The 22,879-nt window shown below is 30.4% G+C and overlaps 1 protein-coding gene across 8 annotated transcripts in view; it reads right to left on the reverse strand.

The window, feature by feature from the left end:
- Positions 1-213: 213 nt before the first annotated feature.
- LOC108754127 (centrosomin) overlaps positions 214-22,879 on the reverse strand; it is a 29,675-nt gene continuing 7,009 nt past the window's right edge. For 2 of the 8 annotated variants that reach the window (XM_018496213.1, XM_018496212.1), the window contains exons 2-15: positions 19,617-19,672; positions 10,811-11,079; positions 10,177-10,348; positions 9,886-10,025; positions 8,773-9,183; positions 8,208-8,429; positions 7,800-8,126; positions 4,505-4,612; positions 2,529-3,773; positions 2,044-2,331; positions 1,747-1,971; positions 1,464-1,664; positions 813-1,035; positions 214-627 (exon numbers count right to left, since the gene is read on the reverse strand). In XM_018496213.1, coding sequence (XP_018351715.1) covers positions 416-627; positions 813-1,035; positions 1,464-1,664; positions 1,747-1,971; positions 2,044-2,331; positions 2,529-3,773; positions 4,505-4,612; positions 7,800-8,126; positions 8,208-8,429; positions 8,773-9,183; positions 9,886-10,025; positions 10,177-10,348; positions 10,811-11,079; positions 19,617-19,672 — 4,099 coding nt within the window. In that variant the 3' untranslated portion in view covers positions 214-415. Of the gene's footprint in view, positions 628-812; positions 1,036-1,463; positions 1,665-1,746; positions 1,972-2,043; positions 2,332-2,528; positions 3,774-4,504; positions 4,613-7,799; positions 8,127-8,207; positions 8,430-8,772; positions 9,184-9,885; positions 10,026-10,176; positions 10,349-10,810; positions 11,080-11,765; positions 11,822-11,861; positions 12,049-13,356; positions 13,561-19,616; positions 19,673-22,879 lie in introns of those variants that run through there. The other 6 variants (XM_018496216.1, XM_018496215.1, XM_018496217.1 and 3 more) reach the window with 6 other exon arrangements.

Raw genomic sequence — 22,879 nt, forward strand, 5'->3', positions numbered from 1 at the left:
TCTACAAAAATGTCAAAAATATCATGCGCGTATTCTATATAAATATATACAAATCTCAATGTACAAGTTCATCTTAAGCTCTCTTTCATTACATTTTTTTTGTATTCTTTTTTTAAATAGCGAAAATAGGTTCTCCTGTGTATGAAAATATTTGTCGCTTAGAAAACTTCTTCGTTTAAAAATTTCATAGTACATAACGCCTGAGTATTACATTTTTTTTTTGTACCAATGTATCGTTAATTCTCTCATCTCGGGAAAAATGTGAGAAGAGATAAATGAGAAACGCAGATAAAACACGATACATTAAAGTAAATCTATGAGAACACAATTCAACAACAACTTCCATAATTCTACTTCCTTTTTCATTTTTTGTGCATAATATTTTTTGATTCATCAATCGTCAGTCTGTAATCTCTTAATTGTCCAAAGGTTCATCGAATGTCCTTGTCTTTTTTAGGATACTTCTTGTAACCATAAGCTGTTTTATTATCGCTTTTTCAACGTTTTTCTTATTCTTGTTTGAAGCTGATAAATGTTCAAATGTATCTTCCAGAGCTTTTCTAGTTTTCACCAGTCTTCGTTTTAACGCTTCATTCTCCTGTTTCAAAGCTTCCATCTCTTCAAGACCTATAATTATAATATTAAAGAATCATTTAAATTATTTTAAAATAAATTCAAAAGTAAATATTATTAAATAAGACTAATTACTTTCAAATAAAAATTATAAGATAAAAATAACTTCCTAAGTTTTTAAAAACAAAAAGGATGTAACATATTCAAAACATTTTAAACAAATTTTTTTTGAAACACACCTTCTATCGGTAATGGACTTTCACTATTTGAATCTTGAGCTCTATGATTACCATTGTCTTCGTCGCTTAATAAGTTAGTCATAGATTCTGTGATCTTTAACGTATCTTTCAAAGGTCTTGTTGTGGTAACAGCAGCGTCACTTTCTATTCCCAAATCTGGCGAACAACTGGATTTGCTGCGACCTCCGAGTGTAGAGTAATTCATTTGCCAAAACTGGGAATTCTATAATAAATCAGAGAAATCAAAGTTTAAATCTTATTCATATTAAATCTTTTTTCACAAGCTTGAAAATTTTAAACAAAGGAGTGCGCGATATAAAATTATAAAATATCCATAATTTATAATCATATAAATTAATCATAAATAATGCAATTTATAAATCTTTATACTAAAATAATAAATAACAGCAATTCATGGAACATTTTTAATGTGTAATAATATGCAATGTAAAATAATATGTGTGTTATTTATGTAGCATCACGTGCAATTGCTGGAAGGTTTATTGATGAAATATTAAGGTATTAATTACATATAATTCGCAACTCGCAATTGTTAAAAGTGGACAATGCACTCATAAATACAATATCCACTTTTAATATATTCCACAAATAAAATGCATTAACACTAAGAGAAAACGGCAAGCAACTAACATTATAAGGTTGATATTCCTGTAGAATATCGCAAGTTTGTTTGAGCATAGCGTCCGTAGGTATCGACGATACGCCGCTCGAACTCGCCGTCGAATCGCTAGCCTCGCACACCGCCATGTGTCTTCTGAATTCTTTATTCGCCGTTTCGAGTTCTTGCACTCTTGCTCTATGCAAATCGTTGATCTGATTGAGATCGCATATCTGTGTACGGCGATGTTACATCACATATTAGTGCTGACACACACCGGGGAACACTTTCATTAACTAATTTAATTTCGTTTACCTCTTTGCTGAATTTATCGTGCAGCGAACGAACAGCCACGTCGTATCGATTCTCCATTTTTCTTATATCTTGCTCGAGTTTCAATTTGTCGTTCGTTAACTTGGTGTTCTCTACAAATATCTGACTGTGCGAAAGAGTGAGATGATCTAATTCTTGTCTGAGCGTGGATATGGTTGCTTTGGCAGTTTCGGTTTCTTCCTCCAGCTGTTTAATTCGCGCTCGCAACTAAAATGGATCAAATAACTGCAGTTCTGTGACAGTTCTTATAATCAATGTAAAAAAGCAGCACGTACTTACCGATTCATTTTCTTTGTTGAGTATTAACAGAGTTTCTGTAGTCTTTCTTTCGGAGTTTTCCTTGTACTGTAAAAATTCTGTTTTCTGTTTGGTAATTTCACTCGCCATTTGCTCGACATCATTGATCTTTTTTTCCAATTGCGTCTTCCGAACGCAATTCTGCTTGTTCTCCTTTCTTAACGTGTGGAACTCGTGTATTCTCTTCTCCAAAGAAGCTTGTAACTTTTCATAAAACTTCTGAGACTTCTCTAATTTCGTAATAAACAGCGTTAATTTTTCATCAGTGGTCTGTAAATAAAATTCAGCTTTTAATTATAAATATCTAAATTAATGGAATATGTTTATATCATAAATTACTTCAATTTTTAACAATTCATATACATCAATCTTTTAGTTTAAAAATGATTGGTTAAAAAATAATATTTATTTAACCGCATTAATAAGCGCAACTGATTAGTGATCTAAAAATATACAGGTACACTTACACAATCAAAAGAATGTGTGGTCAAATCGTTCCTTAGGGTGCTAAGTTCAGAATACAACAAGTTATTCGTTTCTTTCAGCTCTTGTATTTGGTGACTCATATCCAAATCGCTGAGGTCGTTCTGGTAGGTCTTATAATAAGGCACATAGTCTGCGGAGTCTTCGGAGTCGCTGCAGGTCTTGGTGAACTTCGTGAATCTAGAGCGGCTTAGGTTCTTGTGTTGCTTCTCCTGCAGACCAATTCTGGCCATGGAGACAGTCCGATCGGGTTCTGAGAATGTCTCCGAATCCGATTGCGACGCCTGATTTTTCATCTCCACAACATTTTCGGACCGACTCCTTTTCACGGAACCATCAATCTTATCATTCACAATTATACCATCTTGAACGTTCATGCCTTCAAGAGCACGCACGAAATCATCCGATAATATCTTGGAGCTAAGCAGAACATCCAGCACAATCTTCTTATGCTCGTTACCGATAGTGTCCGCACGATCGGTATTCTTGAGCATCTCCTTCATGAACTTCACCAGATCCTTCAGATGCGTGCGCAGTAATTCACAGTAGTTCTTCGCCCGTTCCGTCTCGTTACCGCAACCATCGATTTCCGTGGAGATGTCAGGCTTCGACACAAGCTTCAGCCACTTCAGATAATCCACTTCCTTTTCTAGATCATTCCGCTGAGTCAACAGACTCTGTACGTATTCATTTAGCGTCTTCACGTCTATCTTTTCATTTCCGTTGATGTAATCGAGTCGAATGATATCGTTCGTGAAATTTACTTTGACACCGATCTCATTAAGTTCGCGAATCAAGTTTGTCAATTGCACGCTACTATCGGCTTCTTGGACAATCTCGGGCTTATTACGGTTTCTATCATGGCTATACGATGATGTCATGTGATTGTGCAGCTTAGCAATCTCTTTGTTCTTGCTCCAGAGTTCTGTGTTGACCAACATCTGCAGATTTTGAGTCGTCATCTGCAATTCCTTTGTCAGTTGTTCGATTTTGCGATTCTTCTCTTCGATCTCGGCGTTCCGTTCATTCAACTGCTCGAGCAGATTTTCCCGTGGCAGAGTATCGTCGCGATAATCGGTAGTGCTAACTTCATCTACACTATTCATTTCAGCATGCCTGAGCTTATCAAGTTCGGCGATTTTGTTTTTTAAGTCTTCCGTAATAATCTGTTTCTCCATCTCCAGGATCTCAATCTTTTGCTCCTTATCAAGAAGACGAACTTCAAGTTCCTGCACAACAAAAAAGAAACAAATTTATTCAAATTTGTACAAAAACAGCATTTTATTATTAAAAAATTGTATTAAAAAAACAAATATACATATATAAAAATATGTAATTAAATTGAATTAAAAAAATTATTTATTACATAGATAGATAATATAATTAGCATATAATCACATATATTGTACGCAAATTTTGTATTTTTGAGAATAATTGGCTTTAATAAACGAAGATAAAATAAAATTGTATATATCGTAGTTATATAATCAAAAGTATTTTAAATATATTTACTATTACAATATGAATATGTACAATAAAAATTATTATAATAAATTTATTACTTTCCGAATACAACGTACATTTTACAGCGTTTTGTTTTTAAACCAATTTTTCATTTAACGTTATGCTGATTGAAGCAAATATTACTAATATTGCATAATATATTACATATATTTTCCCTTTTGAACTTTATTTTATATTGTTTGTGCAATTTTACTAAATAATTATATATTCATCAAAGAGACATATAAATAGTGCAACAATAAACACAACATAATTACCAAAATATAATAAAATATAAATAAACATAATATTATAAAATTTAATTAAAAAGCCAATGTCAATTATTCATTCAATTATTTATAAAATATTTTATTATTACGTAGAAATATATTACAATTGCAAATCATAGTTGATGATATTGGTAATGGATAAGAAATTATATTTATGTTAGGCATACCTTAAATTCGACTTGCGTGCGTGTTTCCAGGAGATTCTTCTCAGCTTTTATTGTCTCGATTTGGTCTCGCAGATCGCTAATCTTACTTTCCATTTCTTCAAAACGTTGCTGCAAGCATAAAGTATCGTTCCATATCAATAAAACTCAAAACGTTAGATTCACTAGGGAATGCTTTATTCACATATATAATTTTGATTACAATAAAATCAAGTTTATGTAGTATTATAATATAAGAAACGAGCCTTTGAGAAGAAGAGAAGGAAATGCAAAGATATTACATGCAAATTATACATTCATATGCAGGGAAACAATTACAATAATTTGTTAACTTTTCGTTTTCTTAGACCAACATCGCGGTGGTACGAGTGTAACAATCGCCGGCCCCTAAAAGGAAAACACATTTCTTGTAATCTTTCCTGTTTTTTTATTAAATAAATATGTCGTAAACTTGAAATTTATGTAATAAAAGAAGCTTTGAAGAATAATTGTTTCAACAAAAATATAATAGCAAGTTTTTTCATCTTTAATAATTGATAGCAATATGTTTTTATGTATAAAAATAAAAAAGAAAAAAAAGAAAATAATTTGAAAAATATCATGATCTATAATCACTGAAGACATTTTTCATTATGTAAGTTCATAAAAAACTTGTGTCGCGTGTTAATTTTATTTCGCACCTAAATAACTTGCAACTGTAAATTAGAATATTTAATATTTTAATATTTAATAAAGATATAATTTTAACTTATGAATCTATCTAATATTTCGCGAATAAAAGTGTAATATGTAATAGTACATGCAAGTATACATTACATGCAAGTTTTAATAAGCTGTAGATATATAAAGTATTTTAATCTATGAGAATGTTCTTTCACACAGAATCTTTAATAAATTTAGGAAATCTATTTCTTTTTTAATTCAAAATTACTAATTTTCTTTATTTTAAATATTTATCTTATCTCTATTTCTGTCTTTGTTAATATTGTATGACGTTTAAGCATCAAGTTTTTAATTTTCTATATAGCTTTAAAAATACTGATATTAAGACTAATCAAATTACAATATAAACCATATAAAATTGCATATTATAAAATATATATTATCAATAGCTTTTGGATAAGCTATTTAATCTCTTTCTGTAAGAAGTATTTAATTTAAAATTTTTTGTTTGAATCTATAATTTAGTACTTATTCGCACTTCAATTTAAATTATTTTTTAATTTTGATCTATAGTATGTGCAGTTAAAAGAGCATACTACAAAGAGAAAATCTGTAAACGCTAGTCCAAGTACAACAACTTTCATATCTTTTAACGAGGATATTGAGGAAAATAACTCTGACGACAGCACTTTCGACAACACTTTACCTACCTCCATCCGCACTGAGGCGCACAGACAAGAGAACATATTTAGTTGTTAAACTTTTAACTTAAAGAACAGCAACAGAAACAGCGATCGATCAATCGACTCGCGGATAGATACTCTACGTCAGTGCTAGTGTGATCAGCACTGGTGAATATCCTTAGTAAAGACTACGCCAATATCAGGCTACGCATCTGGCAATCTATAATTACTGGTTAATTTGAAATTATTACAGCTTTCATGGAGCGCAATTGCTAACAAGACTTTCACTTTTTAAATTTTTTAAAAAGATACAATTTGTTTAATTTTCACAAATTTCTTGGTTCTTTATACTCTCTCAACTTATTTGACACATAGAGCAAATAACGACTTCCTTCCTTTGTGCTGTATTAAAGTTAGCAATCGTGCGCTATTTCCAGAGCGTACAGACACGAGTCGTTTTCGTAGTATCGTCGAGATTGCTGGACGATCGGCGATGAATCTATCTCGTTGTTGCTCGTATTGTTGTATTTTTGTATTATTCGTTCGAGACTACCGCAGCTACGGCGGCTGATCGGTCGAGATGAATTTTCGTATGAGGACTGCCGCGTATCGCGATACATACACCGTAAGAAGCCGCGAGAAAAGACGGCGGTCTCTATTAATAGATGACGACCCGCGTCTTCCCGCACGGTATTCTCAAGATACCAGACGAGTCGCGCTCCAAAATCTTTCTCAATGTAACGGACTTAGAAATTTATAATATTAAAAGACAAAGCTTTGCAAGATAAAGATAAGAGAAATTTAATAAAAATTATGGAAGACATAAATATATACAATCCGAAGGCAATAAATAATAAAAAAATTAGAGAAACAATAGTTCAAAAAATAATGTTCTGTAGATATTTACTATCTATGTCAAATTACATAAAGTACAAAAGCAATTTATTAAAATGTAAAAATAAAATAAATGTTAAATAAAAAGATACAATTTAATGTAGAATTTAATAAGAATGAAAACGAATTTAAATATTTAATACGTTTATATAAAATGCTCTTCTATAATAAAAAGCATAAAGGACTATTTTATTCTCAATGTAGTGGATCTCATGTGCATACGTAAAATTACATGAAAAAAGTCCTATAAAAAAATTTTATAAAAAAATTTGTTATCTATATTATTAACGAAATATCGGTAAATATATTTAAAAAATCACATGATATTATTGTGAGAATTCTAAATATTGTTATAATAAAATAATAAGTCTTAGAGAAACTAATCTTAGAGAAATTAACTTTCAAATTGATATTTATCTAAAATATTAATATTGTTAAATAAATTATAAAATTGTACAAATGTGCAAATTCCTATGTACAATAAAATATAAACAATACAATCTGTTGTATATTCTGAACACCATGTTGCAATAAACAAAAATAAAATATGTATTATTAAAATTTATCTGGCTTACACATATAATTACATCATATGTCTCATAAAAAATAACAGAAAATTATCACGTATAAAACTATAAAAAGTACAAGAGAGATAATAAAAAAAACAAGATAATTCAAAATAAAATACATTATATAGAATAATCTCAGTCATGCATTGCAAGAGAAGCAATTGTCAAGTAAAATAATTTAAAACAATAAGAATCATGCAATCATAATAATGATGGTATAAAGTAGAAAAGAAGCAGAAATTAAGTGAATTCAACAATTTTGAAAAGAAGAGGAAAATGTTCAATATATTAAGTTGCCTCATCGTGCTTCTTGGCAAACAAAGCGTCTCTACACTTCAGGATTCGAGATAACATTTAAAAAATGCCATATAATTTGCATAAAAAATGCATAATTTCCTAATAGTTTAAAGATTCAATCATTAAGTATAAAATTCTGAAACGTAGAAATCGTATCGGGGAACAATATTAGACATGCATCGCAATATTGACCTGTTTGCAGGAATCGTTTTCAAAATCATCCGCGTTCTTAATGCCGAGATCCTTCAACGAGACGAGACCGTGGCTGTTCCTTCTTTTATGTAATTCTGCCTCCAATTCGATAATCTGTCGTTCTTTATGAGAATCCGTGTCTCGCATTTGTTGCTCGCGCTCCATAAAACCTTGTATCGCTTTAATGGCTTTCTGATGTTCACCTTCCATCTTTTTCAATTTCTGTTCTGCATTTTCTGCTTGCTTCTGAGCGTTGCATAGTTTTAATATCAACTGCTTTCTAGAATCCTCGTGCTGTTTTAATTTATTATCTCTTTCTTCCAGTTCCTGCAATTCAAGTTTTTTTTAATAAATCAAATAGTCTGCCAGATCATTTTATAGCAGAACAATAAAAAATGTTTTATTAACCTTTATAAGATGCCTGATTTCCCTGGCATCTCCATTTAATGATGAATTCAAACTCGCCGCTCTTTCTTTATTTGATTCACAATCATAGGCACCATCATACTTCGGTGCACTTTGAACACAAGATACCTTTTGCCCCATAGATAGCGATATATAATCGCTCGTTAATGAAATTACAGCCGAAGGACTATTAGGCGGCGAACGCTTGCCATAATTATTTTCACACTACAAAATATAATAGATATAATTATAAATTATAATAGATATAATTACAATAAATATAAGTATAATAAATAAAAAAAACATACATAAAGAATAAATAAAGAATCTATAGCACAGTTCCTTTACATACAAATAAGATTTGAAACTCGTGTAATCGTAAGATATTTAATATTAAGGGCAAAAGATAACAGTAACGCCAGGTTGTGTGTGTAAATCATAAATTAATCATAATAAATCATAAAACAATGAATACCTATTTCAACACTCGAGTTTTTCTAGCACATGTAAAACAATCGGAATCTTGTGCTACTTGTTTAAAAAAAAAAAAAGAATCAATTTAATTCACCTGTGATAACAGTGCACGATGTTTATTGTTGATCTCTACGAGGACGTCGTCGCGCGATTTTACAGATGCCCTCAACTGAATTATCTGGTTTTTCCTTTTTTCGGATACCTGACTGACTTCTTCATACGCTTGACATTTTTCTTCTAACAATGCGCTTTTCTGTTTGATGAGTCTGTCTCGTTCGGCGAGATCGTTTTTATATTGTTCCACAACAGAATCCTTCTTGAACAGTTGATCCTTCAATTCCTTTACTTCGTCGCGCAGCTTGTCGATACTTTGTACTCGATCACTGTCTTGCTTCTCTCGCAACCGCGTTTCCACGTCTAATCGCTCTCTGAACTGATCTCGCTCGTTTTCAAGTTCCTGTGTCCAACTGCGCTCCTCTTCCAAACTGCCAGTTATCTGTTTCACCTAGATCACGTAGCAAATGTATCACATATTACACAAATACTATACAATCTTTCTCCGCCTTGCGTGCCACTTTCCTTTTATAGATATTATGATCATGAAATGAAAAGAGCAAATTCGTATCGTGTTCCCAAGAGACAAGAGAGAGAAAATGTTTAATTCATATTATCTGTTTTCTTCGGTTCTCCTTGATTCTTCCCTTCTATGATACTCTTAAGGCCACTATACCTATTTAATGAAACAACGTGTTCTCGATATTGCAATAAAAGCCGGACCAAAAAGTATATAAAATTTTCTAATCAATAATGAAAAATTATAGGCTTTGTCAATGAATTCTTCTAAGCATTAATCATCGTGTAAGCAAGAATTTTTTAACTAATTTTTTTCAAGACTGTTGAAATTATCAAATCATTTATCTCGTGACAACGAAAGAAAATAAACGCTGATAATATTTATTTAATTATACTATTATATATTAATTGGAGGAAGGGATATCTCTGGAATAAGAATATGTAAACATTTCGAAACTATTAATTAAATCCTGTTAAATCCATATAATTTAAAACTTTTTTATTTCTATATTAATAGAACAGATAACGAGAAATTTATAGTATTATTAATTAAATTTTTTATGTCTCAAAATATAGAATTATATTCTTGGAACAGAGTTTAAGAATCATTAAACTTTATTTTATACAAACATACCTCTGCTTCAAGAGAAGTCACCAATTCTTCCATCTGTCGTAACTTTTCCGCATTTTTTAATGCTTGTTCCGGAGTAATACCAAATGTTTCCTTATAATACATAGATGTATCTAATTCCCTTTCTTGATATTCCGCTAATTCTGAATAATAGAAAGAATTTATTTATAAAAAATACGTAATTATAATAATTCATTAGAATAAAATTTATATATGTTGCAAGATAATTTTATCAAAATAATGATAAATGTAATAATTGTAGAATCATCATGCATACCGAATAAGTTTTTTTACCTCTCTCAAGCTTAGTTACTTTTTCTCGCTCTTTTTCAAGCGATTGCTGATATTGATCTTGAGTACGAGAAGTTGCTGCTTTCTGTTCCTCATATAATTTAAAAGCTCTAGCTGCCTGATTAAGAAGGACTTGCTTCTCCACTAATTCTTTCCTCAATTTCTCCAACTCTTCCTAAATACCAACATTCATGGTGATAGTAATTAATGATATATAAAACAGTATTATATAATAATTAATATAGATTTACAGGTTTTGATATATAATTATAATATATTTAATCATAACAACTTTCTTCGAAAAATCACGCAAAATTGCGCGTCAAGTGAAGAATTTACACTGATAAAAAAACTAGTAGAATCAATATAAAACAAGTTATGATATTGACAATGTCAGAAAAACAAATATAAACAAAAATAATACATAACAAGATCCGTTAAATATAAACCTATTCAAATGTATTTTCCAATCATTTCGGATCTTTTTCACAAAAACAAAAGTATGAAAGGATTATATAAAAACGTTTTACTCTAAATGTTCAATTTTTTTCAAAAACATTGTGTTCTCCTTTCAATTATATCATCATATAGAAACAATCTATATTTTATTTGTTAAGTGTACTGAATATTAATTAACCTTCAATTCTACATTCGTTTTAATAACATCTTCGTCAGAAAAAGTAATGCCATTTCTTGAAGGGTTTCCTTCTTCCAGGAGATAAATTCGCAACTTAAGCTGGAAGTTCTCCTTTTTCAAACTGCTTAATTCATCCTCGTACTCTTTCATTGTTCTACCGTAACCTACTCCATTACTACCACCTCCGCCACCTCCCCCACCATCCCCTGATCGTGCCATCGTTGTTTTGTCTTTGTCTCCGGACGAATTTTCACCATATGGTCTTCCACCTGAAACAGATATTTTTTGTAGATAAATTTAAATTCGTTAAATTATATACAAACGTACAATAAACACATATTAATATGAATTTTAATAGTGAATATTAAATATTCTTCTAATAATAATAAATAATAATTTCTGCTCACATGTACATATTTAATTAACATTTTTCAAATAATATTAATTTAATATCTTTTTATTTTTTAATATAATTTAATTATGTAAATAAATAAATTATATTAAAAAATAAAATAATTTAAAAGGCATGTATAAAGTTAGGTGTATATTAATTATTCATAAAAGACAATAAATATCAAATCTAGATTAAATTTAATATTTAGTATTATAATTATCTATAAACACTAATCACACAAAGGTAAATAAAAAAGTAATGTAAAATAATATTTGCATTATTATTTGAACATTGTGAGTCGTAATTTATGTATCATTAACTATAAAGATTAAATAATATAAAGGATTAATTTTAAAAATATACATTTTATATATATATATATATATATACACATATATAAAACATACACATACATTCATATCTCGAAAATATCGCATGTATAAATTCAAATGAAAATAATAATTTCGTGTTTTTCTAACAAATGTACTTTTTGATGTTATGTAAACAATCTACAAATGACTAAATCTGAAATTGTTTATGCAATATAACTCAAACAATTACTGCTAACATCTGTTCTACTTATTCTTCGAATATATGTATACTCTTCAAGTTAAAGTGCATCAATAATGCGTTCCCGTACGTTCCCGTACGTGGTACCTTAAACGAGAGCAATGTGACGATATCACGTGCAAGGCCGACACGAGTAATCGCAGATGAACTCTCAAGCTCAATTTTCTATCTGTCATTCGAATAATCACGTTTCTAACTTTAGTTGCATTATTTCCGACACGTGCTGATGGAATCCGTATGAATTTTGAACAATCACAATTTGCCACATGTACCGCATTGAACCCGAAATTAATCATCTTAAAATACTCGATTTTCCTCACTCGATGTCAAAAATAAAAAAAAGACGATACAAATAGAAAAATATCATTCAGTTACTTTCAATGCTTACATTTTTATAAGAATATTCCCTACTACAAAGATTGCAACAGCAACATTTTTTAACTATAAAATTCTACATATTTAAAAAAAAATAATTATTTATATGTATTTATTAAATACTTGTTCAAAAAATTATTCCAAAAAATGTGTGCGCTTTTCAAAAATATCTAATTTTTATTTGTATTTTCGTGCACAAATATAATTTCTTTTTTTAGATTATCTATATAAATATAAAGAAGCACCAATTACTTACTTTTTCTTAGCTTTACATAATAATATAGTATAAAAAATATTCTTATAATTTGTATGTATTTAGATAAATCATATATGCACATGTACGTTTTTAAAATATTTTATTACACACATTATTTTTAGAATATTTTTTAGAAAATCTTCCAAATCAATCAGTCTATTTTCAGCCTGTCTAGGCAAATCTTACTGATGCCAAATTTACTTTGGAAGATCGAGCGGCGCCGTCACCATGTACCTTTGAAATTAAATTATTTTGGCGCATCATCGAGCGCCAAAAAACTCTTTTTAACGCTCAAGTCGAAGCGCAAACATTCCAAGAAAATCTGATGCACATTAATGTATTTACTAATGTATTTTCCCATTTCACTTTTAAAGAACATTCAATTATTACGTTTATATATAATTTTTTTTATAATAATGAGCATTGCTGTTACATCTTATAGATTTATTTATCTTAATTATTTGTTAAAATTATTTTTAATATAAATTTATTAATCTTGCAAAAAAAAAATAAGTTTAAATTTCTTATTCTATTTTAAAAATAATTATTTCAACAACTAGAAATAAAAGTTTCTTTATGGTCCACATAGTCGAGATATGCTCGCAATTTAGCTTAAATGAGTTAATCGCTGTTTCTTCTCTCTTTTCTTCTCCTCGTTCTCTTACATTCATACGTTCAAAGAGTACTATTGCACAACCTTTAGAATTATTCTCATTTATCACTTGCTAGCAATTGCTAACAAATAGTCGCAAACAATTTCATTCGCTGTTGCAATGACATTGAATTACACCAATTTATTAACGTATCATTAACAGTAATCTGTACTACAAAATAGGAATTAGTTCATATTCACTTTTATTATGTTCCACATTGATTCAACTTTAATCAGCATATTTTTTTTTATTTTAATATATATTTTAATATAAAGTAAATTTTCAAAATTCGGCATACCGAACATGACTTCGATCTTTACTGGCTCGTCTCCGCGGTTCCTCGAGAGGAAAAAAGATGTTAGCAGCGACCTACCGCATCCCATTCCACGAAGAGCGCGTTTTTGAAGTCGTTACATTTTGAAACGTACGTTCAAATTCACGAAAGGAACCAAGCAAGGAACACTGCACAAAGGAGACTTATACGACGGCTGTACAAACACTAACTGCGACAGAACAACAAGCGCAGCGTCGAAGACACAAGGCTATAACTTGTGGTTAAAATTATGTTCTAAATGCGCGTGTGTAATGTCATATAGATGTACTTGTCGAAGGTCAGACGTCCACGTGCACTTACCGATTGATCGCATCTAAAAAGCCTGAATGAATACCCCGCCCTTTAATGCGTCTCGCATGAAGGGCGGCAAACAGTTTTGGCATTTAATCTTCATAAATTCAATATTTTTTATGAATTTTAATTAAATTTATACCAAGAGATCTATGCAACCCCCATTAAAATATAAATAAACGAAGATAAAAGAAAAATGTTTTTTTAAAAGATTTACGAGAGAGTGCTTTTAATTATTTTATGTACAAGATATTTTGTATCTTTACTATAGCTATATTGCAATGATAAAAGATTTCATGCTATCTATTCAGAACTGATAGAAAAGATTTCGATTCTAATTTTTGCGTTATGTAATTTTACCTCTGTTAATTATAATATATTTTTTTGTTAATTTCAAAGAAATGTGTTGACTCTTACTTTGCCCGTTACTTATTATTATTTGTTTTGTATAGAAAGAGTCCTTCGATTTATTATTTATTTTGATAGAAAAGAGTTGAGAAGAAAAATATCAGTCTTGTAAGAAATGCGATAAATCGTGTAAAGCAGTTTATAATGTTTGCAAGCACTATGTACATGATTCATACGATAATAGCAACTTTGTAACAAGTGCCGAAATTACGAAGATACATAGAAATGGTTATTCCTCGGTGGAGCAAGAATGATTCATCTTGCCTAATTAACGTAACGATGTTCTCCATACTCTTCGTATCCAAAATATCGTGCTGTCACGTGGAATACGATTGCTGAGGTTAACTCCGCTGTAGCATTCTAATTCTAATTACGTCTTTCCGTTAAAAGTCAAATTCATGTCAAATTCACTGTACTACGAAGATAAGTTTTGCATCCTTTGAAATATATTATGCAAAAATATGCACAAAATATATTTGTACATTGCGTTAAATGTACATTGCGCAAAAGAAGACAAAGGAGAATAATTTCCAGACATGCGTGGTTGTTCCACAAGCATTTTACGAGTACGAAGACATTGTCGTGGACACAAAAGTTAATATCCTCGTAACGTTAAACATAAATTCGTTTTTTCGGTTGTCATCGGCGGGGAGGCCATCACGTGTTTTCATAGCCGACGTAAAAAGCTCCGAGAATCCCGAAAGAGCAGAAGAGACACGAAAGCTTTGTGCACCCACTAAAACAAATCTATTTCCTGCTTAACCGGTCGACCGTGTCGTTTTTATTGTACTACGTGCCTCGGCGATTTTCGGGAAAAATGCAACTGCGATATCGATTCGCGTCAGAAAGTAGATGCCGCGAAGCAAGAGAGCGAGCTCGCGTATTTATAGATGACACATTTAGGCCAGAACGGTTTAAACTATCTTTATTTTGGCAGGTCAGCCTCCACTCGCCGCTCTCTCCAGATCTCCGATCTGGTCAGTCCCCGGCGGGCAATTAAAATTTTACCGCCGACTAAAGACCTCCCCGCTGCTCCTGCTTCGCCGCGACAAAAATATTTCTGAAAGTGAATCCGCTGTCGCTTTTATTATTCCTAGTACTCTAGACTATTAGTCTGACAATGCATTATGTAACTGTATCACTAATATATATTACTATAATATTTAATTATAGTACCCCGAACAGAATAATCATTACAAATTAAATAAATCGATAGACTTTCTAGATCAAACATGTATATTAAGCACAGTTAACAAAATACATTTTGATTTTATAAATAAATTACATATACATATGTAATGATATATTTGTATATAATTATAATAGAATTTAATATAAAGAAATAATTTAAAAGATCGATTATCAAATTTTACAACAAAAAAATTTTTTTTTTTCGATACATTTGAGTGATTCTCATGCCAGAGTTTGTATCTATTAATATATTACATCTGGCGCATCACAATGATCGCCTATATATATGAATCATCCCACGTTACTATTATCCGCGAAATAGCTTCTTATTAAGCGCTTTGTCTTTGAACGACCAGTACTTGTCTCCAAGGAGCAAAATTGAAGTTGAAGCTCTGGCTCGCTCATCTTCGGGTAACAAGAAGCGGGCCAATAATTCCTACAGGAGACCTGGATTAGAAACAAACGATATCGCCGTTATTTTGAGAGCCCGGCTGCTAGTAGGGTGTGACTCCACGTGTTAGTGGCTCGACATTCGTTACTCCTAACAGACTATTGACAGGATGATTGCAGAACATGAAATTGGTCTTAAAAAATAAATTTTACATGTAATTTCACACAATGCACTAAAAATATAAATCTTGTTAGAATCAAACGTTTATATCACTAAATATGTAACGTAAAAAATTCAATACGTAAGATTAGATATAATTCGAAGTAGCATATCTTGGAATAATCAAGAAACAGGAAAGTTACTGGAAAAAAAATAGTTCAATTAATACTTCAAATTATTTTCTATAAGTATATTTAATGTTTTAATTTTTTTTAACATGTTATTTAATATTTAATATTGTATATGTTATTTATTTATATTATAGATTAAATATATTATAACATGATAGTAAATGTATGTTTAATGTAGCTTCAATGAAATCTGACAACTCCCAGAAATGTTCTTAATGCTAACGTTTTCAGTTTTTTAAATTAATGTATCGTAAAAATTCATATCTTAAACAATTTAGATTTGTGCACACAGAATTATGATGCAGAATATAACAAAACATATGAAACTTTAGAATCGCGTTGAATATCTGCGATGATATAAGACTTATGTGTTCATAAACACAGAAAATAATTTTTCTAATTATAAAAAATTAAAAATAAAATGTTTTTTTACTAACTAAACTACTAAACTAAAATAAGGTACTGGAAACAAATAAAGAATTATATTTTTCTCCTGTGTTACAGAAATAAATACACGTTACGTCTGGCCACTTCGTGTCGTTCGAATGGTTCCCCTACTCGTTTTATACGAACGCGCTTCTGGACCCACGAAAATAAATGCTCGCTTCCTGTAACGCGAGATCGTGGCAGACATTTTTCAGACGATACAAACAATCGTTTCGGCGGGATTCAAAAACGTTAATGTTAATTGCATCCTATGTATTATTTCGTTTTGCGACATACAAATTGTACCCATGACCTTGACCATTTTACCATTTTAGATCCCCTCGAGAACTAAATCGAAGTGCGGATGTACTTCAATTGATATAATTTAAGCACTACTAAATTGTCACGATGACGTCGAATAAATCATAAAATTTAGATCGAGCAGGCCCTGGTCATAGTTCGTTCGGACCCTTTACATCTTAAACATTTAAGATGAAAACTTCGAGAAATGTATCCATGTTAATGATATTGATACTTCTGATTATATGGCAAAAGTTATCATTGAATTTAATGGTTTATTTAACTAGTTCTTTTTTATATACTATTTGTAAATATTAATAAAAAAAAAATCACAAATTGAATCACTGAATACTTTATTAAATCCATATAGGACATTAAAATGCTCATATCGTAATTTATTTCTGCTTATGTACGATACTTATAATTTTAAAAATTAACGTACATAATTTAATATGCAGTTCCAAGCTTTCCATACATTGATCTTTCTATATAGGCCAACTTTTATCAAGCAGAACTTCCAAAAGTGATATTGGACAGATTCGCGAACGAGATCGCGGAAGCGTAAAAACTGGCAGATATTGTGCGATATATATTGTGCGAGATTGTTACTGTAGACGTCAGTTTTACTCGTTCGCTCGAGTAAAATCGCGAATGAGAAAGTTCATTGGCCTCACACCACGCGTGAGATACAATTAGGCGGCCACAGTGTTATGTGCTCTAACGTATCTTTTTTTTAATTAAGAAATATAAATAAAAAATGAGGTTTAGCTAACTTCCGTTAGAAACTTCTTGATCTATTTAAATCAAACAGGGACATCTTGTTCTTGATTGTATTATTTTTCCTGTTCTTATTCTTCTAATTATTCTTAAATTAGATTGCATAATACTTTCACTTTCCTTCACATTGTTTATCGTTCTATCACTCATAAAAATTCGTATATGTGCCCGGAAGGAACAATTTTCTGAAGGATCTAAAATTTAGTTGGACACAAATCTGAAAATAATTATCTTGGACTATGAATATAATTATGTTAGAAGTTAAAAAATGATAAGTAATACTGCAAAAAATTTTATTCTAACACAACCAGTTTCGAGTTTCCAACAAAATTATTTTCATGGTCCAACAAAGTTATTTTTAAATCTGTATCTAGCAAAATTTTAAATCACTCAGCAAAATCGTTCTTTCAGTGTGTAAAAATGTGTAAATGTATGTGAGTATTTGCGGTATATTCAGCTGAAGTCTGTAAGTTCGCTAAACTCAAATGACTGAGATTCAATCAGCTCTGAGGGATGCGTAAATATCCTCCTTGATCCGCAACGGAATTTCTGTGGAACAATGTCGAACAACTAGAGACTAACGGCGGAAAATGCAGATCATGCGAATGGGAGTAATGAACTGTATATCGCGGCACACAAATTAGCGGCGACCCCTATATGCATTTTCACGCGGCCTCTGAACGGACAAATGTAAATGTTCGCCGTTCGAGAAGCGGATGGGAAGACGTGTACGTTATCTCAATTATAAACTGGATATGTGTGTACTTATACTCGTGAAATTATCCGTGAATTCATTCACAAAGAAGATATCGGGCTGGAATTATTTGAAATTTAAAAGACCCATTCACATTTGATCACGAAAAACGTATGTACACTGAGAACCGCTTATGGCTCTTGTGTCGAAAATAGTTTCTGTTTGTGCTGGACGAGCAAACAGCGTCGATTGAAAATTTGGGCGTCAGACTTATGAAATCCAATTGTTAGACGGAAATAGAAATATATTTGTTTATAATTAAAAACTAATTTTTCCTAATTCTAACAAACTTCTAATCTATATTAACTCTTTATAGGTAATTGTTTTTATAGGTATTTGCGTTACCTAATGTTTTTGATGAATATTAATTGGAAAATTATGTGGCAAAATTTTAATTTTTAAGAGTCCCAATTAAATTCAAATATAGTCCAAGAATCAGAAAATAAACTTACGTATTAATAAAGTCTGAGTTTTTTAATGAGAATGTTTAATAATTTTATATCAAAATATTTATTTAAAAAAAATAAATATCAAATTTCACTGTTAAATAATAAGGAAATGTAATATTCCTCTACAGATAAACGCCTGTTATATTTCGCGAATGGGATAAATAGTAACCAACTAGGAGCAGTATAATTGAAAGAGTGGCTAGCAGCATCACATATACGTTACATCTGCAGCTGTAATTGGAATAGAACCGGAGGGGGATTCAATTACTTAAGGGAAATGACCAATAAAGGTGGGTGTGCAAGGGAAAAAGCCACATAATCGAGTCCCTGTCGTACTCTGCAATATCGATGACGACTTATTCAAGTGGTGAACTGATCCGCCGAGATATCTCTGCCGATATATGATATAAGTAATCGCCGCTACGAGGCCGTAAATAATAAATACGAGTGTAATCGTTCGATGTACGGATCGCTATGATCTTCCGCCTCGCCTTCGCCTTTATAGAGCGTAAAATTATATCCGGCTATTCTTAGGAACGTTCTTCCCGGCGAAAGAAATATTAATTGTATGCATCATCGAAGAAGTACGACACATAGATAACATAAGAGAAAAAAATTACAAGCTTTAATATCTGATCCTCAATTTTTACTTCTTAAATTATTTCTCTTTTCCAATTCAAGCTTAATTTTTATTTTTATCTCAAATATTACTGATTTTGTAATTTTTTAATTACTTTATAATGCTAGTTTAAAAACTGGCACAATATTATTGTACTAATAATTATTATAATCATATTATCTAACGTTGACCGTTATGGACATTATTTCTATTTCTTATTGGTGAATTATCACTATTAAGTTTGATAAGATATAAAAATATTACTCACCGTTCGTCAATGGCAAGGTTTGACTCATTGTGATCTCCTGCAACGGCACATTGGTGCTACAACAAAATAAAATAAAGTTAAAAAAAGAATTACAATATTGTTCAACTGTCAATATAAAATATTTTATAATTTTGATCATGATATAGCTAATACAGTAAAAAATGATGTAATTCAATAAAAAAATAAAAATACGAATATCTTTAGATCAATTTTTTAAATATATATTAAATGATTTTAATGCTTAGCTCATGCAAAAATATACACATATGAAAAAAACTGATTCCGTACAACAAATAATTTTATTGAAATGGAAGATAATAAAAAGACAGTGAATGAATAGCTATTTTCGGAATGAAACCAAAAATGGTATGAGAATGTTTCTGATAGAAAATAAGAAGAACCGAAATAAATAAAACATTTTAAAAGGATCAAAGTGAGCAGTAGGTTCTATTTTCAGGACTCCGATGAGACATTTAAACCAAAAAACTGACAAAGCCAGTCTTGACACGTAAGTGAGTGGACAATGATTTACAAGAGCATAAAGAGTGTAAATGAGGCTTGCCTGCCAATATTATTAATAGTACATTAGTTATTAATAGTCCTGCAATTTTTCGCGCTTGCGATTCTTTATCAGTTCAAGTATTTTAATTAAAAGTAATGTATCACATATTAAGTTTATTTATATTAATTGTAAGATTGTAGTGTAATCATGTGTAAAAAATTACTGTATATTTTTTGTCATAATCTAGTGTGTTTTTAAAAATAAGTAAATAATAATTTATGTTATTATTTGATTAATCCCACATAATTATATTTTTCTGTAAGTATATATGTTTTCCATGATAATAAATAAATGTATATTATTTTTATTAACTACAGTATAAAATCAATTAAATGATTGTTAAAGATTTACGAAGAAAAAACTAATTGCAATAGAAAAATATTTCCATCGAAATTCCTATTATGTAACAGTGAAATCTAACAAGTAATTTTCGTAATGGCTGTAGGACAAAGCCTGTTGTGCGAAATTAATCGTTCATGCCGAATTTATTCCACTCGGACCACAGCTCTACCTAGAAGTCGTTATTGGTATAGTTTAAGGTGGCACAAAGTATTCGCTAAGAGGGTTTATTAATCCGCTGCAGCCGAGCAGTCTCGCAGCTCTCTCGAACAAGGAACGAGCGGCAGTGAACCACAGGATTTCCAGTAAGGTTTTATTTAGATTTCGCGTAAATTCTATTTCTCTCTCTCTCTCTCTCTCTCTCTCCCTTCGGTTCATCTTCCGAAACGCTGCGACTCAAAATGAGTAATTAATCTGCGCCCGTCGTCTTCTACGTCATTCTGCATGGCGAATCATATCAACAAGCACGATCTCCAAGAAAACTATTCGAGATGTTCTAAAATAGGTAAATGATTAAAAATGATAAAAATGAACAGTTAAACAATGCGGTTAAAGTTGAAAAATTTTTTATAAGATTTAAATAAATACAAATCCAAACTTATAAAAGAGCTGACCTACGTAGATATTGTAATAAAAAATAAAAACAAGTAATATCTAAAAATATAACGAGTATCGAATTACAACTTAAAATTAGAATTCATAAAATAATGTATATGTGTATGTACATATAGAATGTGTATGTATATATAAATCTAAAGTATATAATATGTATAATATTATGTGTATGTATGTATAAAGCTAAAGTACATAACTACATAAGATTCCGTCAATTGCGTAAACAGAAAGAAATAAATCCAGATAGTAACTGAAATGTGATAATATAGGTGTGGAGCAAGCAAGAAGTTCACAGTGACTCAGGATCGATAGGTGACTCACGTTGTTTTTGCGTGCGGAATTTTAAGAAGCTAATGAAATTATTAGATATTTTATTTAAGAAAGTTAATTTAGTTCGATAAATAAGTATATATAAATCAGAGCTATGAAGAATTTGAAGAAGCTTGCAGAATATATAATGCGCATCTCTTTACCATTCCTTTATATATAATATTGTTATTCTATTTTATCACTGAGAAAAATTTCTGGTAAAATTTCAGTTAATGCAACCAGACTCTTTTTCCAGTCTTTAACTTATATAAACTTCTCAATCAGGAGATAACACACAGATTCAGCATACTGTAAGGAGACTTCAAGTTTGACTTCTCAAATCATTTAATATCTCGCAACCTATTTATTTAGTATTAAGTACAGTAACATATAAAATAAGACTTTTCACGAAAATAATTTTGTTTCAATTATTATAGAATTGAATTATTTCTGCAAAATTCACTGTCTCAAAATTATTCGATTAATTTAACAATAAGATAAAAGAATGGTATTCAGGAAGATAGATTTTTTTTTACGAAATACATCTATCGAATCATAATAATTGCAGGATTCGTGCAAAGAGTATCGCGTTTCAGACAACATTTGTGTAAAAACATTTTAAGAGAAATACACTACTAATATAGGACCGTGACAAAATGTGTGCTCGCGAGATATTAAAGATTACGGCACTGGAGGATCTATAATGGGTATCATGAAAATTATATATTTTCCCCGAAGAGAGTGAGACTTCGAAGTTAAACTGGACCACAGCTGCTACAATACATAATTAGTAATATATAAATGTTATTTTAAATTGACCAATTTAATTAGATCGACTTATTACTATAAATATTATTGTATAAAAAATTATTGTAAGTTATTTATATAATATTAATCAGTATGGAGCAAGATTTTTATGTATAGATTATAATTTAACTGACAAGTTGACTTACGTATACAAAACATAGTTCGCAGAGTTGATGTATCTGTGTCTAATCTTCGAGTATAAATAGAAGCCATATGGTAGACATAAGGAATATTACAATTTCATATTATCATTACGTAAGAGAGAATTCAAATGTACATATACAAATGGTACATATGTCTAGTGTTATATTTATTGATATTTTCCTTGAAAATATTCGCAGAAACTATTTTATGGACAAATATTATCATGTATCTTAAGAGAGAAAGAGAGTCCATCCAAATATAATTCTATTATTTTAACAATCCAAAATATGACAACACACAATATTGAAATGCTTAAAATAATACAAATATAACAAAGTAAATAAATTGTTCAAAAGAACATTTTGCATATTTCTAATTTTTGTGTAAATATCAAAAACCTCTATTCATTTTTATCTACTGTCATCTATTTTACACTAAAAATTTGCTGTAATAAAAGCGCTGCAATGAAAACGTTAGGTAAACTAAC

Source organism: Trachymyrmex septentrionalis, unplaced genomic scaffold, assembly GCF_001594115.1.
Source record: "Trachymyrmex septentrionalis isolate Tsep2-gDNA-1 unplaced genomic scaffold, Tsep1.0 scaffold76, whole genome shotgun sequence".
NCBI lineage: Eukaryota > Metazoa > Arthropoda > Insecta > Hymenoptera > Formicidae > Trachymyrmex > Trachymyrmex septentrionalis.